Source organism: Alternaria conjuncta (assembly GCF_024043145.1).
Source record: "Alternaria conjuncta strain BMP 0040 chromosome Unknown scaffold_8, whole genome shotgun sequence".
In the NCBI taxonomy this organism is placed as follows: Eukaryota; Fungi; Ascomycota; class Dothideomycetes; order Pleosporales; family Pleosporaceae; genus Alternaria; species Alternaria conjuncta.
This window is the reverse complement of record NW_026250097.1, coordinates 908,455-922,672: the sequence shown is the minus strand read 5'-3', so window position 1 is coordinate 922,672 and position 14,218 is coordinate 908,455. Positions and strand designations below refer to the sequence as shown.

General features: G+C 52.6%; 5 protein-coding genes across 5 annotated transcripts; 1 reads left to right on the top strand and 4 right to left on the bottom strand.

The window, feature by feature from the left end:
- Positions 1-2,048: 2,048 nt before the first annotated feature.
- Positions 2,049-2,836, bottom strand: J4E85_006120 (uncharacterized protein; the record flags this gene model as incomplete). The annotated part of the gene is made up of 2 exons (XM_051470360.1): positions 2,049-2,523; positions 2,577-2,836. 2 exons carry the CDS (start codon positions 2,834-2,836, stop codon positions 2,049-2,051), a joined length of 735 nt encoding a protein of 244 aa, XP_051325848.1.
- A 2,305-nt stretch (positions 2,837-5,141) lies between these two features.
- J4E85_006119 (uncharacterized protein) lies at positions 5,142-8,036 on the top strand (the record flags this gene model as incomplete). Its single annotated transcript, XM_051470359.1, has 4 exons — positions 5,142-5,619; positions 5,668-6,155; positions 6,200-6,537; positions 6,584-8,036. 4 exons carry the CDS (start codon positions 5,142-5,144, stop codon positions 8,034-8,036), a joined length of 2,757 nt encoding a protein of 918 aa, XP_051325847.1.
- A 359-nt stretch (positions 8,037-8,395) lies between these two features.
- J4E85_006118 (uncharacterized protein) lies at positions 8,396-9,558 on the bottom strand (the record flags this gene model as incomplete). The annotated part of the gene is made up of 2 exons (XM_051470358.1): positions 8,396-9,178; positions 9,250-9,558. The coding sequence occupies 2 exons, from the start codon at positions 9,556-9,558 to the stop codon at positions 8,396-8,398; spliced, it is 1,092 nt and encodes a 363-aa protein (XP_051325846.1).
- A 354-nt stretch (positions 9,559-9,912) lies between these two features.
- Positions 9,913-11,568, bottom strand: J4E85_006117 (uncharacterized protein; the record flags this gene model as incomplete). Its single annotated transcript, XM_051470357.1, has 1 exon — positions 9,913-11,568. The coding sequence occupies one exon, from the start codon at positions 11,566-11,568 to the stop codon at positions 9,913-9,915; it is 1,656 nt and encodes a 551-aa protein (XP_051325845.1).
- Positions 11,569-12,824: 1,256 nt separating this feature from the next.
- J4E85_006116 (uncharacterized protein) lies at positions 12,825-13,865 on the bottom strand (the record flags this gene model as incomplete). The annotated part of the gene is made up of 1 exon (XM_051470356.1): positions 12,825-13,865. One exon carries the CDS (start codon positions 13,863-13,865, stop codon positions 12,825-12,827), a length of 1,041 nt encoding a protein of 346 aa, XP_051325844.1.
- Positions 13,866-14,218: the final 353 nt, after the last annotated feature.

Below are 14,218 nucleotides of genomic sequence, written 5' to 3'. Positions count from 1 at the left end.
GTACGGAAATGATGTATGCTAGCAAAGTAGCCTCTGCCCACACAAGACAATTGTACGAAGCTCACCTCGGGATGGTTCCTGTGGGTGTCGTCTGCTTGTTCATTCCCTTGGCGCTGTTAGCATAATGAAGTCCTTTTCCCTTCATACAAAAGCACCGAGATGTTTGTTGATGCACTGACTGTAATTATCAATGGCGGTACATCACCCAAAACGAGATTCTTGGAAAGTCTGTCGGGTACAGGGTGTTCTATGTCTCAGGCCCCCGCTATGAGCAGCTTACTGTAGGTAAGAGGCTTCGCCGTTGGCAAAGTTTGCGACAGTTGCACTCTCCCCGTAGGTCGCAAGCCTGTGCTAAGATCACATGCCTCGCTCAACACGCGCGTATGTCTCCTCAAGCGTGTTGCAATGACTTCGTCAGCGAGCGATCCAAGCAGGCCTACTGTACCACTCGTGCGTCGCGTCGTCCTCCCTTTCGATAAAGATCAAAGCATGCGTTGTTGTGTTGACGCACCCGGCGAGGAGCTCGTGAGTAGCATGTGAATGCCGATCGCCCTCGCAAGGGACCAGGCTTACACCCCCGGAGTCTGGAAATCAGCATGCGATGACCCGAGGCAAAGAGAAGACGATGCGCATCAAAATCCTAGAGCATTAGCGGTGTGAAGAGATGGATGGTTGTGTTTGAACGCTGTGGAAGGATTGAAGTTGCGCACTGCGTGCGTCGGCCGAAGTGGGGTCTGTGAGCCCTCCAAGTCTCACATGACCAAAAATTGTGTTTTACCCCCACACCTAGGTATGAGCATTTGTTTGTGCTGGAATGAATGTTTTTGTATTGTAGAACTGTTTGCATGTCTCGGATTCAAAATCGGTCAAGAAATGGTGGTTTTGTGCGCAAAAAATACCAATTCACTCCTTTTTCTCCACCACAACTATTACTACGCTTCAGTAGACTTTACAGGACCTTAAAAAGGGCAAAAAGAATGCGAAGCCGGCAGGATTCGAACTGAAAACGCTGTTAGTTGCTTGTCTTGTGGATGTGTAGTTGTGGAGAAGTGATTTCTTACCCTGCGCGCCCGAAGGCATATGATATCTATTCAAGCTGCTCTAAACGAACAGCTTATTCGAGTCATACCCATTAACCACTCTGGCACGACTCCTGTGGTTGTGATGATTGATGGAAGATAGCTCAGCAGCAAGATCTATATCCTTGTTCGAAAGTTGGTCACTGGGGACTTACTTGGGCAAATGGGACCACAGCGGGGCAAAGACAACCTCACCTGGACTTGTCTAGACCACCAGACACGTCCGAATGAACGACTTCATTCATTGGCTAAGTGGTTCTTCAAACGCAGAATTTTGTTGGGTGGTGGGGCCGGCGCCCACCACGACCATGTCCGCTAACCGCCCATCTACCGGTGGAATGCGGCACAAGAAACCACCATCACCATCTTACATTGTCTTACATTCATAGACTACGGCGAACGCAACGCTGTTTAGAATGCTGCGAAAAGCGCAAGATTTTTAGATGCATGTAGCTCAGACATAGTTACAACTGTTTCAAACTCCTACTTAGGTATTAACTCTATCTCTTTGTGCTTTTGCATTTTCCTCCGTGGACGCGCCTGAAGCGGGGTACCTGCAAGGCTCACTCACCGTTTACCGTTGTGCGACCAGCCCGTACACTTGCACAGCCCAGGCACGAGCGCATGACTGTAACGACACATCACATCACCATCACATACCACTTTTGTTCTCGGTGACGCATTGATTGGATATCGCTACTCGGCCACCAGCATTTTATCTCCCAATTTTACGCTTACAGTATGTACATAGAAGGTCGTAAAGATGCTCGCGAAAAGCCCCAAAGCCCCGGAATTACCTCCGACTGCGCACGCCCATCCAAGTCACTCAGCGTCTCCTATCACCTTGTACAAGAAAAAATCCGAACAGGTCTGCGGACTACATTGGGACAAAGGAAGCAAAACAGATAACTTTGTGGCAACGTAGGCTCCATGGTGTTCAGTTTCTACCTGGTTTGACATGCTATTGCTCTAGCATTGGAGCTTCGCCGGACCAGGAATCTTGTAAGGCGTTCCGTTGCCCTTGGGCTGACCTTGGGCGTTGTAGATGCTGAGCTTGATACCCGCATCGTCCGCCCTGTAGGCACCAGGGAAGCTGACGGTACTGCCAATCTTCGATCCAGATCCCGAGACATTAATTTGCGCGCAGCCCATGTAGAATTGCGCGCCGCCGGTCGAGCTCGCGCTGTGCAGGGCGATGAGTTCAGCCCTGAGGAGGTATTGGCCTGGAGCGACACAAGATGGCATAGTCATCTCCGTCCAACCGCCGTTGTTGATCATGCGGTCGACGCCCCAGTTGCCAGAGCTATCGAGACCGTCTTCGGAGACTTTGAACCACTGGAGACCAGAAGGAGACGCCTTGACGGCATCGGAAACCTTCGCCATGTAGAAGATGGCAGGTCCCTTGTGGGACTTCGCAATCGGATGGTCGGGGTCGTTTGAGCCTCTTGGAAGAGTTAGCAAAGTGCTGGTAAAAGGACTGAGAAGGAGAGAACGTACTGCGCTCCGCCGACAATGTGGCCCCAGTTCACGCCGACTTTGTCTCCAGGCTTGACATCAATGACTTTGCCGGTAGAGGAAGCACCAGAGTTACAAGCAATATTGCCGTCGTTGACATTGGTGATGGGGTTGTTGGAAGGGGCGACGCGGATACCGTTGCCTTGGCCCAAGTCCTGGCCGTTGATACGGACGCGCTGAGCGATAGTATGCGCTGACCCAAGAGCGGGTAGCAGGGCGACGGCGACAGCGAGGAACCTCATCTTGAGCGGGAAATGAGTAGTGTAGATGTACTGGTCGAGTATCAAGCTGTAGATGCGGATGAGGTGCTGTCACTGGGTGTCGTGCCTCTCCTTATATATCCCATCCTACTCCTACGCCCATTCCCGCGCGACCCTGGAGTATCAGTAGCATGACGCTTCTACCTGTCTATCGTCCATCTCAGTCGCTGGGCTGCAATATAACAACGCCACACGCGAGCCTTCGCTAAAGAGCCTCCAAGATTTCTCCGTGCGCCCCAGACTTGTTTTCCAGCACGGCAGAGGTGGCTGCTGTCGGTAGTCATGCAATGAGACCAATGAGACCAGAGAGTTTTCCATTTACTCTACCGGTCATATATGCTGTTTCGCAATAGATGGTTTTGTGCAACCACGTACCCGAAATCAGTGCTTGGCAGTAGGTGTTTGTGTGTGGCCGGTTAATATACTCTTCGCGATTGAGGCCCGTGAGTAAAAAGACACATGACCGGTTCCTGGAAGCGAGATATCCGCTAGCGGTGATCGTATCGAGCTCTGCGTTGTAAGTGTAGTAGAGCGTAGTTGCGTGTAGAGCTTTCCTGTGGTGAAATTAAAATCAGATCATGAACTGAAACCTCCAGTCTAGTACTCATACAGAAGCAGGGTAGACGAAACTACCGAGAACATCGATAGCCTTTCTCAAAATCCTCAAATCAGAGCTCTGGCTATCATTGATTCCATAGCGCACCGCACTGTTGCTGTGCCTGACGCCCCGTCGTGGCATGCAAACGATCTTGTGACACCTCGCTACTGCTTTCACTTCATTTATTTCATGCCTACTCAATGCAGCGTATTGACCACGCCCGAGTCTTACCTCTCCAACTCTTCTCTTTGCAAGACTAGGTGCTTCCGCCCTTTGCAAGTAAGAAACTAAACAGTTGCACTGCCGACTACATGAGTAAGAAAAACGAAAGTTGAGAACATCTTGAAGCAATATAGACTTCTGGGCTATGTAATAAGATCGGTGTTCCATTTCTCTTCGAAAGCATGCTTAATGTCTGGCATCCGTCTCTTCTTGTAGCGTTCGGTCAACACAGACGAGATATCAGAGTTGCGAGCCCAACAACTGTCGTTAATGAATGGTGCGGCCCCCGGCTGGATATGTTTCTGTCGGTATCGCATTGTCCTGGTCTTGATTGGGCTGCCTAGGTGGCCATCGAAGTTGTACATGAGTACGCGGGACAACTGTGATACATCAACACAGACATACTGCATCTTACTCGCCCTTCAGAGAATACGGAGATAACCAATGATGGCAAAGGGGCAGTACAGCCGACAATGCTTCCCGCTGGGTTACTTCGTGGTAGGCTAGTGATGCTACGGGGTCCAACTAGTGTTAGAGGGTCGGATACGAGAGGACCCCTGGAAAAAATGGGATAGGTCCCACCCACGAGAGACGCGCAGCTCGCAGCAAGATGGACGGAGAAAGAATTTCGGCATTGCCGCCGTGCTGCATTGATCTGCGGAAGGATGAATGCAAATCGCTGGGCAGACTTGGGTCGGCACGTTCGGCTGTGCTCTCCCCACATTGAATCTCCACGTGTTTGGCCAGCGGCGATGGAAGTGGCGACGGACGATGCGGCTGCAAAGTCACCGAGAAGCTTTATCGAGACCAAGATTGTCAAAGTGAAGAAGTTGGCAGGCCACGAAGCCCCTCTTGTGTCGCCTACGTGTTCCGCGAGCCTGCATGTGACAGCTGCTAGGACATTCGATGTGACGGGCGCAAGTAACGGCGCAATGGATGGAAATGCAAGCAAGTCATGATAGGCCGAAGTGTAACAGCCGCGCCACAGGCTAAGACGATTCAAGGGTCGGGCACTGCTGCACGATGACGATCATGTCCGGATGGTGTTGAGGGCGTAGCATTGAAGGGAACATGACATCACCTAAGCATCTTTGTGAGCCTCTTCAGTGCCGCGAAGCCGCCGTGGATGGCCATGGTTTTATTCTTCACATCCGGCATCTGTCTCTCGACATTACAAGCACCCTTAGGCACACAATAAATCCATCAAATTGAGCAGTTTGCGACACAATTGCACTCCGAGCAGTAAGTATTGATTGATCTGCGGCGCCATGTCGGTTCGGGCTCTCGCAATCTGCGCCTCGACCCCTCCGAGGCATCTCACCCCTTAGCGCGACTCCACACGTCATCGCCAGCCACAGCGAACGCGGCTCAGGGTTGCAGTTGTTTGCGAACGTCTTCTTACATATATTCGTCAGGGTCTACCTTACCGTCGCCGCAGCCAATATCCACGACCAGGCAGCTCCCACCATGGCGACCCAGCGCCCAGTCACCCCGTCGGCCTCCTACGACCCCGTACCGCACATCGACGACCCAGCCCATCTCAGTCGCGGCTACGGCACCTCCGCCGTGAATGACTTTGGAAACTCACCACTAAGCGCGCCAAATGAGCGTTCGCGCCTGGGGCGGTTCGAGGAGGACTTCGATGCGCGCACACGAGGCTCATCCGTCATCGAGGGTGATATGCACCAGCGCTCGTCCTCGCGCTCGTCCACCTTGAACCAGGGCGCAACCCCTTCGCGAAGTGGCACGCTCAAGAAGAAGAACTCTGTCAAGAGGGCAAGCAGCATGAAGCGTAGTGGGAGCAGGAGATCCATGCACGCGGGCTCGATACGCGGCGTGACCATTGACGACCAGGAGCATGGCTATGACCGCGAAGACAGTGTCTTCTACACTCCTGTACCTACCAAAGGCACCCCCACCGAGATACTAGCAGAACGCTTCCAGAGTATGTCAGGCACGTGACAGATCCGCGAAACCTACTAACATCTGACAGCTTGGCGAAAGTTTCTCAAGGACCTCATTACCTACTTCCGTGAGGTTGCATCTTCATACGAACACCGCGCCAAGTCGCTGTTGAAGGTCTCGAACGTCATCAACAACACCAATGCCCCCGCCGCCCTCCTCATAGAAGGAGGTCTCAACGACGCCAACCGCATCCTCCGCGATTTCCACAAGCAAGCCATCCTCGAGGCCAACAAGGCGCGGGACGTTGAGGCCGACGTCATCAACCAGCTCAGCGGCCTCCGGGCTGATCTTGCGCAGAAGATCAAGGAGATCAAGTCGCTGTCTGGCGACTTCAAGAACAACGTCGAGAAGGAAAAGGAGACCACAAGGAAGTGTGTAACAGCACTTGAGGAGGCGCTGGCTTTGGCCGACTCCGACCCCACGGCAGTCGCAGGCAAGGGAGATCCCTATGTCGTGCGTCTGGGTGTCGAGCGCCAGGTGGAGAGGCAGATCGATGAGGAGAACTACCTCCACAGGGTCAGTTGTTGCACGCGTAGAAGCGACTCAACTAACGTATATAGGCTTACCTCAACCTCGAAAACTCCGGCCGCGAACTCGAGTCGATCGTCGTTGGCGAAGTCCAGAAAGCCTACAACGCTCTTGCTACCATCTTGAAGCGCGATGCTGATGAGCAGTACAACACGGTAGAGCGGTTGCGCAATGGCCCGATTGCCATGCCGCGCGATCTCGAATGGAGCCGGTTTGTGCGAAGCGACCCTCACTTCGTCAACCCAGATATGCCATTGCGCAGACTGGAAGACATCCAGTACCCCGGCAAGCACCACCCTGCTACCACCGAGGTCAGAGCGGGCATGCTCGAGCGGAAGAGCAAGTATCTCAAGTCGTACACACCAGGATGGTAAGCAACTTAGTCTCGACAACCTTCCCAGTCTAACACTTTCTAGGTACGTCTTGTCGCCAACGCATCTCCACGAGTTCAAATCCGCCGACCGCATCTACACTCAGCCTCCAGTCATGTCCCTATATCTGCCAGACCAGAAGCTTGGTTCTCGCTCCCAGCCCGGAAGTTCCTCCCACAAGTTCGTTATCAAAGGCCGTCAGGCTGGATCCATGCATCGTGGCCATACTTGGGTGTTCCGGGCGGAGACGTACGATACCATGGTCGCATGGTTTGAAGATATTAAGGCCTTGACTGAGAAGAGTGGAGAAGAGCGCAACGCCTTTGTCCGTCGCCATGCAAGCGTCAGGAGTACCAGCGCCGGCAGCGCCCGTTCAGCCAGCTCGGATGGCGGACTAGAGGAAGACGAGGCAGACGCGGTTCCTTTCTCAGCCAACCAGTCCATGAAGGAACAGTCCTACCGGGATCAGTCTGAGCGACCTTCCCGACCTTCTCCAGGTGGGCGATTCCCGTCTGATTTGATGGTCAACCGTAACTTACAAGCGCCTTTATCGCCTTCTAGCGGAAGTTCAGAGGTCGGCAATGATCTAAACACCATGTCTGGAGGTCCGACACAGGATGTGCACCCGATGTATCTTGCCCAAACCTCAGCCTACCAGCCCGAACCTGCTCAGCCAGTCCAGCCAGTCCAGTATACCCAGCCCGCTCAACATCAACCGCAGACCAGTTTCGCAAACCCATACCCACCCGTCCAGCAGGCATACGCGCCCCAGACTGCCGACATCCCTTCATATGCGCCCGTTTCTCAGGCTTACCCTGTCCAGCCAACTTCGGTCGACCAGTACAACCAGCCATCCCTGGAACATGCTGAGCCTATCCAACGCAAAGATAGTACTCATTACGGCAACTGGTTGGCGCCTGCTGTTGGGGGTGCAGCCACCGGAGCCCTTGCAAACGAAGCATTGCGGAAAAAACAATTGGCGCAACAACACTACGAGGCCCAGCAGCTCAACCAAGAGCAGCAATATCCAGTCGAACAATCTCGCGCGGTAGACTTCCCAGATGCCACTCCTACGCAAGTCCCCGAGCGGCATCCTGACCATATCCTCCCCGACCAAATCGACGACACAGGCTACGTAGCTCCTGCTGTGCAGCCAACCCCTGCTCCGATCGTTGCGCCTGTCTTTGATGGCCACACTCAATCCCAGCATGTAAGCGGGTTGGATACACCAGGAGCTACTTCGTCTTTTTTAGGCGAGTCTGAGGTAGGGGCACCTGCCTTCGGCGAGACTGTCAACGGCGGGCCCGTTCCAGTGGGCCTCGTGGATACTGCAGAGGAGATGGCGCACCCTGGCATGGGCAAGCGGATGAACACCGACATCAGCGTTAGCGACCTGCATGTCCCGGGTGAATATCCTAAGACAACCGTCGGTGACGCTAGGATACCTGCTGCAGCTGCCACATCGCATGAGCCTACGACTTTCTTGAAGTACAACTGATCGTCTTACGGCAACGACTGAACGACCTGGGTTATGGGAGCTCTACGATGACGACTCGGACGACTGGATTATGGATTCACGACAAACAGCCTGGTAGGGGCTAGCTGCGGGCTGGACTTTTCTGGCAAGGAGCAAGGTTTACATCTGCGTCGCCTTTCTGTGAGGATCTCCTTGATGGATCTGCCAACATTTTTTCCTTTACAGTTCTTTCCCTCGTTATAACGTCTGAGCATACGTGCTCAAGCGTCTCATTACCCCCCTTGATACCCGGCGTGATACACCCAATAGTACATAGATGGTAATTTGCTTTAATTGATCGTTACACTTTGTTTGCTAGTCTGGTTCACTGATCATAGAACCTACGCAACATCAACAACGATCTTCCCCCTAACTCTTCCTTCGACCATATACCCCTTGACCTGCTCCCACCCCTCTTTACATCCTTCCTCTGTCAAGATCCCCTTAACGACATCTTGTACTACAACCTTTACCTCGCCCTTCTCAGCCAACTCCCTGACCTGCTCCAGCAACTCACTCTTCTGATACAAGATAACATTTGCATACCTCGGCCCAAAGAAGTACCCCCAAACATGCCTCATCACCTGCGACGGATACGTAAAATACGTCAACGGCCCGCCCATCGCCGTCCTCGAAGTCTTATCTCCAACAATAGTAATATACGCGCCCGCCGGATGAAGCAACTCATTCCAATGCGCAAACATCTCCGTGCCGCCCACACAATCAATGTACAAATCGTATTTCGTGCCGCCGGGCCGTTTGGAAAGAAGCGAGTTGGGTACGTCTTGTGTGCGGTAATCGATGACTTCGTCTGCGCCTAGGCTCTTCACGAAATCGACGTTGGAGCCGGAGCAGATGCCGGTTACGTGGCAGGAATACAGCTTTTTGGCGAGTTGCACGCACCACATTCCTACGCCGCCGCTTGCGCCTGAGACGATGACGCGGCGTTGGGAGGGGGACGGGGAGCTGGATGGAGAGGGGAGCCAGTCGAGGCAGGCGAATGCTGTTAGGACGACGAGAGGGATGGCGGCGGCTTCGTGGTGGGAAAGGGTGGTAGGTTTCTTTGCGATGGGCTCTGAGGTTGGGTTGATGGAGAGGTATTGTGTGAATGTTCCTTCTGCCATCTAATTCACGTTAGTTTCATCGTATATTTCTCCTCGAATCGAAAGCCGTGCCAGGCGAAAGCTTGACTTACAGGTCGATTACACAATCCAAAGACTTCGTCACCAACCTCCCATTTCCCACTCTTACTTGCATCTTCGCCCAGGGCTACAATCTCGCCAGAGTAGTCGCGTCCTATTCCCTTCTCTTTCTTGCCTGCTAGCCAGCCGATCACGGGGTTTCCCCATAGTTGGATGTCGACGGGGTTGATTGCTGCGGCTTTGATTTTCACTAGGACTTCTTCGGGGCCTGGTTTTGGTATGGGTGTATGTGTAAGATGTGGTTGGGAAGAAGGTTGCGTATATGTGAGAGATGTGTTGGACTCTGGTAGTGAGGATGCCATGATGAAGTAGCTCTTACTTTCCGTAAGCGGCGGCGCGAGTCGCGTGTTGATGTAGGAGACCAAGGTTCAATCAGAGCGATTGATAGAACACTTGCGGAACCAATGTTTACTTCCGGGTTTCTACTTATGGCAAGACGCGGCCAAGGTTCTGTTGACGTCGTATTTCCAATGTTGCTCAGCAAGACCTTGGGTGGGGCTTCGGAGTACACACCGAGGCTGCATATAGCCTATACGAGTCAGGAAGCGGGAGTCGTGGATGATGACCGAATCGCAGCCCTTTGTCAAGACCAAGGCATAGAATTTGGTTTGCTATTGTGTATGAGTCTATCTAAGTCTACAGTTTATAGCATGTGTTCATAGTTTGACTGTACTTCTAGCGCGGATGTTCTCTCCGTACCTGATGAACAAGAACGGGATGGGGATCAGTAAGGTAGCAATGAACCCCAGCATAGTGTTACCCCAACCGTAACCCATCTGCGCATACATAGTCTGACTACTCAGTGGGATAAAGGCTGCTGCAACACTACGCAACACTGTACTCGCCGCCATGGCACTCGCCGCATGCACAGTAAACACGTCGACCAAGTACGTAGTCGCAGGCATGAACGTCATCAGCAGACCAAACCCGATGATACCCGTTGCTACGATTGGCACCATGAAGTGCGTCTGGTATTGTACACTCCAGCCATAGATGAAGAGACCGCAAGGGATGAAGAAGCCACCAATGCACATCATTTTCAGCCGGTGTTCAGGGCGGAAGTCGCCGCGCGCCATGTGCTTGTGTACCACTTTGTTGCCGTAGTGGATGTAGGTGAATTGTCCGATGAGGGAGCCAATGCCGAGTCCCAGAAATGAGAGACCAGTTATGCCGCCATGCCAGCCATATTGTCCTTTAAACACCGCAGTGAATGTGGTGAACAGAATGTAGAGATAGGCGTATGTAATCGCAATGTAGAGCGAGATGGCGAAGCAGATAGTTGAGCGGAACAACATCTTGGCTGGTCGAATGATCGAAAATTTGAAGAGCTGACGTGGGGTGAGGCCGCTATCCAACTTAGATCGTAGTTTCGTGTTCCCTGTCTCGGCTTTAAGACGATTGACTTTCCGCTGTAGAATGATGATGCCAGATGTCTCGCTCATCAGAATGAGTGACATGATGAAGAATGCACCACCCACTATCGCGACGAACCAAAAGTTCCATCGCCAGCCTTTTGCTACTGTCAAAAAGCCACCGATGATTGGACCGACACAAGGTCCTACCGTTGGTCCCATCATCCAGACTGCCATGGCAGTGCCACGCTGTTCTCGTGGTATCAGATCCGCGATAGTTCCTCCACCAAGTACCATGGGCGCTCCTCCAAAGCAGCCCATGAGGAATCGGAACACAACAAACTGCGCCATATTGTTCGCCACTGCAGCCGCAATCGTGAACACAATGAACAGCAAATTGCAGCTATGATACAGCGGCAGTCGACCATACATCTCCGAAAGCGGTGCGATGATCAATGGCCCGAAAGCGAAGCCCAAAACGTAAACGGACACCATGAAGCCTTCCAGCAGATCGCTCGTCGAGTTGAAGTCGCGCATAACCTCCGGCACGCCAGGTGCAAACTGCGAACTCGCAAGAGGCGTTAGGAACGTAATCGCCGATATAAGCGCGACCATGCCCCATTTCTTCGAAGCTTTCCAGTTCATTGGGTTCTCTGGGTCGTTAGGACCGTCAAAGTCGACAACATTCGGATCGCGTTCAGGTTCCTCTTCTGCATCGGGCTGCTCTGCACTGGAGATTGAGCCTGAGCCGTTTCCCTTTTCAACGTCTCTTTCGCCAGTTGTATATTCGCCCTTCTTCTCGTCTAATGAGTGCCGTCGTTCCGATGTATGACTAGGCACTTGGTGTATCGAGCCGAGGTTGCTTGGGATATCTGCATCGTGGCCTTCTGCTGCGGCGAGGTCGATGATCTCGCTTCTTGTGGGATGGCGATACAATCCTGGTGGTTCTGGCTGCGTCATGTTGATGGTTCGTAGAGACTGTATGAGCTCAGAGGGTACCGAATTCGCTATATGTTATGCGTCACCGCTGAGTCGTGCGTCACTCGGTTGCACAAAGCAATTATAACGTATTTGTCGGAAACAGCGAAGCGAATGCTATCAAGCTAATAATGTTGGCATGTGGAGATCTCGTCCACATGGGTGTCCGGGGATAACGGGCTGCCTCGAATGGCTTGAATCCAGGGAAGGGTAGAATATAACAGCGCCATGGATGGCAGCTACGGAGGCCAACGTTAAGTAAGAACAAGTGAGATGCAGCTAGCCCTAGTGAGAGGTGTCATCGGTTGCGGCTACCTGCTTGCCGCATGTTCTGTGGCTTGCTCGGTGAAGATCTTTGAGCGTTAATTCCGTTGGGTGCAGCGCAGCAAGGGTCCAACACAGGTGCAGCGCTTCGAATAAACTCTATGTCATACCGAGGAAAACATGATTTTATTGGATATTGTCCGCTTACATCACTGCAGTATGACTATGGACAGTGTCGTTCATGAGCAAAGTATTGGGGCACCAAGACGCGGAAGACTACCGTGAGGCCTAACCGAGATAGTGCGTCATCTCCACTCACAACTTTGCACCTTGCTTCTTGGAGGGTATCACTGAGAAGAACAACAGAGGCATCAGAACACGATGTTGTCACAACAATCATGCGATTATTACTCCAGCTCAAATTCAGCAGTCTCAAATCGATATCTTTGCCAGATTCCGTCCCTCTCCATCTTCCCCGCGTTTGCTTAGCAACAAATTGAGTGGCCTCGGCCGAGCCCCATGGCCTAGTGTAGATTGTGCGCCACAACTCGGGATGTGATACCCCTCTGGTGGGTCTAGCATGGCCAAGGTCATACTACTGCCCTTACTGGCGGGTTCGTGACCTCAGTCCCTGCTCACTGCTCACCATACGGTGGAGAGCTTGTGGAACCGAGCCCATCATGCTCTCGCATTCGTGAAAACTAAACCATCCCGACCAGCTTGTGTGCTGAGAACGTCGTACAAGCGCTGCGCATACCAATGGTTATTACACTCAGCCGGGTATTGTAGGTGACGTTGTTTTTCGCGTTGTGGTAGCGTTGATAATCAGATCGTGGTACTGCATGCGAAGCAGGTGCTGTAAGACCAGGACTCGTGTGCCAGAAGTGCCGTCGTTTGGCAATGTTTGGCATTCTTCGACCGAAGGACTACAATGTTCCATCCTTGACGTCAGGTACTCATTCCAGCCCTTCACCTCATATCATGGCACCATGCCGATAACAAGGCTGAGGCAAAGGCTCTGTGACTTCGTAGTTGCCGAAAAAGTCAACGCTACTCTTTCTCCTCTCCTCCATCGCATCTTCCAGATCACGGCTGATGCAAATTTCCATGCCTCCACTCTGTTCCGTACCCTTCTTCTCCGTCGACATCTTGTAGCCCACACCCGCCGAAGAGTTGGTCGTTGCCGAAGTCGGGCTGAGGTAGGTAGAAGTAGTCGTCTTCTTCTTTCCAGGCACGTCATTTTCGCCGAGTAAACCAAGCCAGGGCAGCTCTGCGCAGCGCTTGAACACGTCTTCGAGGTCAAAGAGGTCCTGCATGGAAAGACTGTACATTTTCCCGCTCCGGAATTTCCAGAAGAAGAGTACCGATAGCTCGATCGTCTCGATGCATTGGAGTGACAGGGCGATCTTGTCCATGGAGGCAAGGAGATTCTTCGTCATACGTGTCTGGTCTTTCATCATCCGATCCCTCCCTCCGTTTTTCAGCGTCGTGTAGTTCCATTCAACGTAGAAGCGTATATGTGTTACATGCTTCAACATGGGCAGTTGCAGGATGTGCTGCGAGAACTCGAAGTAGTCGTTGTTCGTCCGCGTATTCCGTAGTTCAGCATGTAGAGTGATCTTGCTGCGGCGAAAGTAGTTGTGCAGCAGCTCGTCCCGGATTTGCTTGTTGATCAAGAGAAGCTCAGGCCGTAGTCGTGATGCTTTGGCTACGGAGGATCCATAACCAAAGATGTCGTGTCTCCAGGGTTCTCCGTTGGACATCTCAGCACCCCAGAGGCAAGTGTGAAGTTCCGGACGAATCCTTGTGGGGTCAGGTAACACATAGTTGAATATTTGGTCGCGGATCTCCCTTGGAAGGGCCAGAAGTGGTGAGCTGAAGGTGCTCGGTGTGAGTTCGAGCAGAATTTCCAGTTCTCGGAAGAGCATGCTTTGACGATGCTTGTAGAGACCATCGGAGCTTCTGTTCGAAGCGACTGAGAGCTTATTGCTCGATCGCTGCTGTATGGTCGCCATGGCGTATGCAGGGTCCCTTAGTTCCAAATGGAAGGAACGCTGTCGTTTAGTTCCCGAAGATGTGATAGTGGTTGCAGGTTGGTATCCCGGAGTATTAGAAGGTTCAATATACGGGGTTCGCCGCAGGCTTTCCAGAGCTCGAAGACGGGCAATGTCCCTGTGTGTGCATGGGAAGTTGGTCGGCTAGGTACAAAACGTCGCCGCGAGTGATCTTATGGAACGTTTCGAGAGAAAGGAGAGTATCTGCGACGCCATGGCTGTGCAATGCGGCCGAGTCATGTGTGAGTGGTGGCTCGCCTGTGCGCAAGGATCGATTGCGGCACCCGTGCGAGCATTGAAAGTGGGGTGTCTGT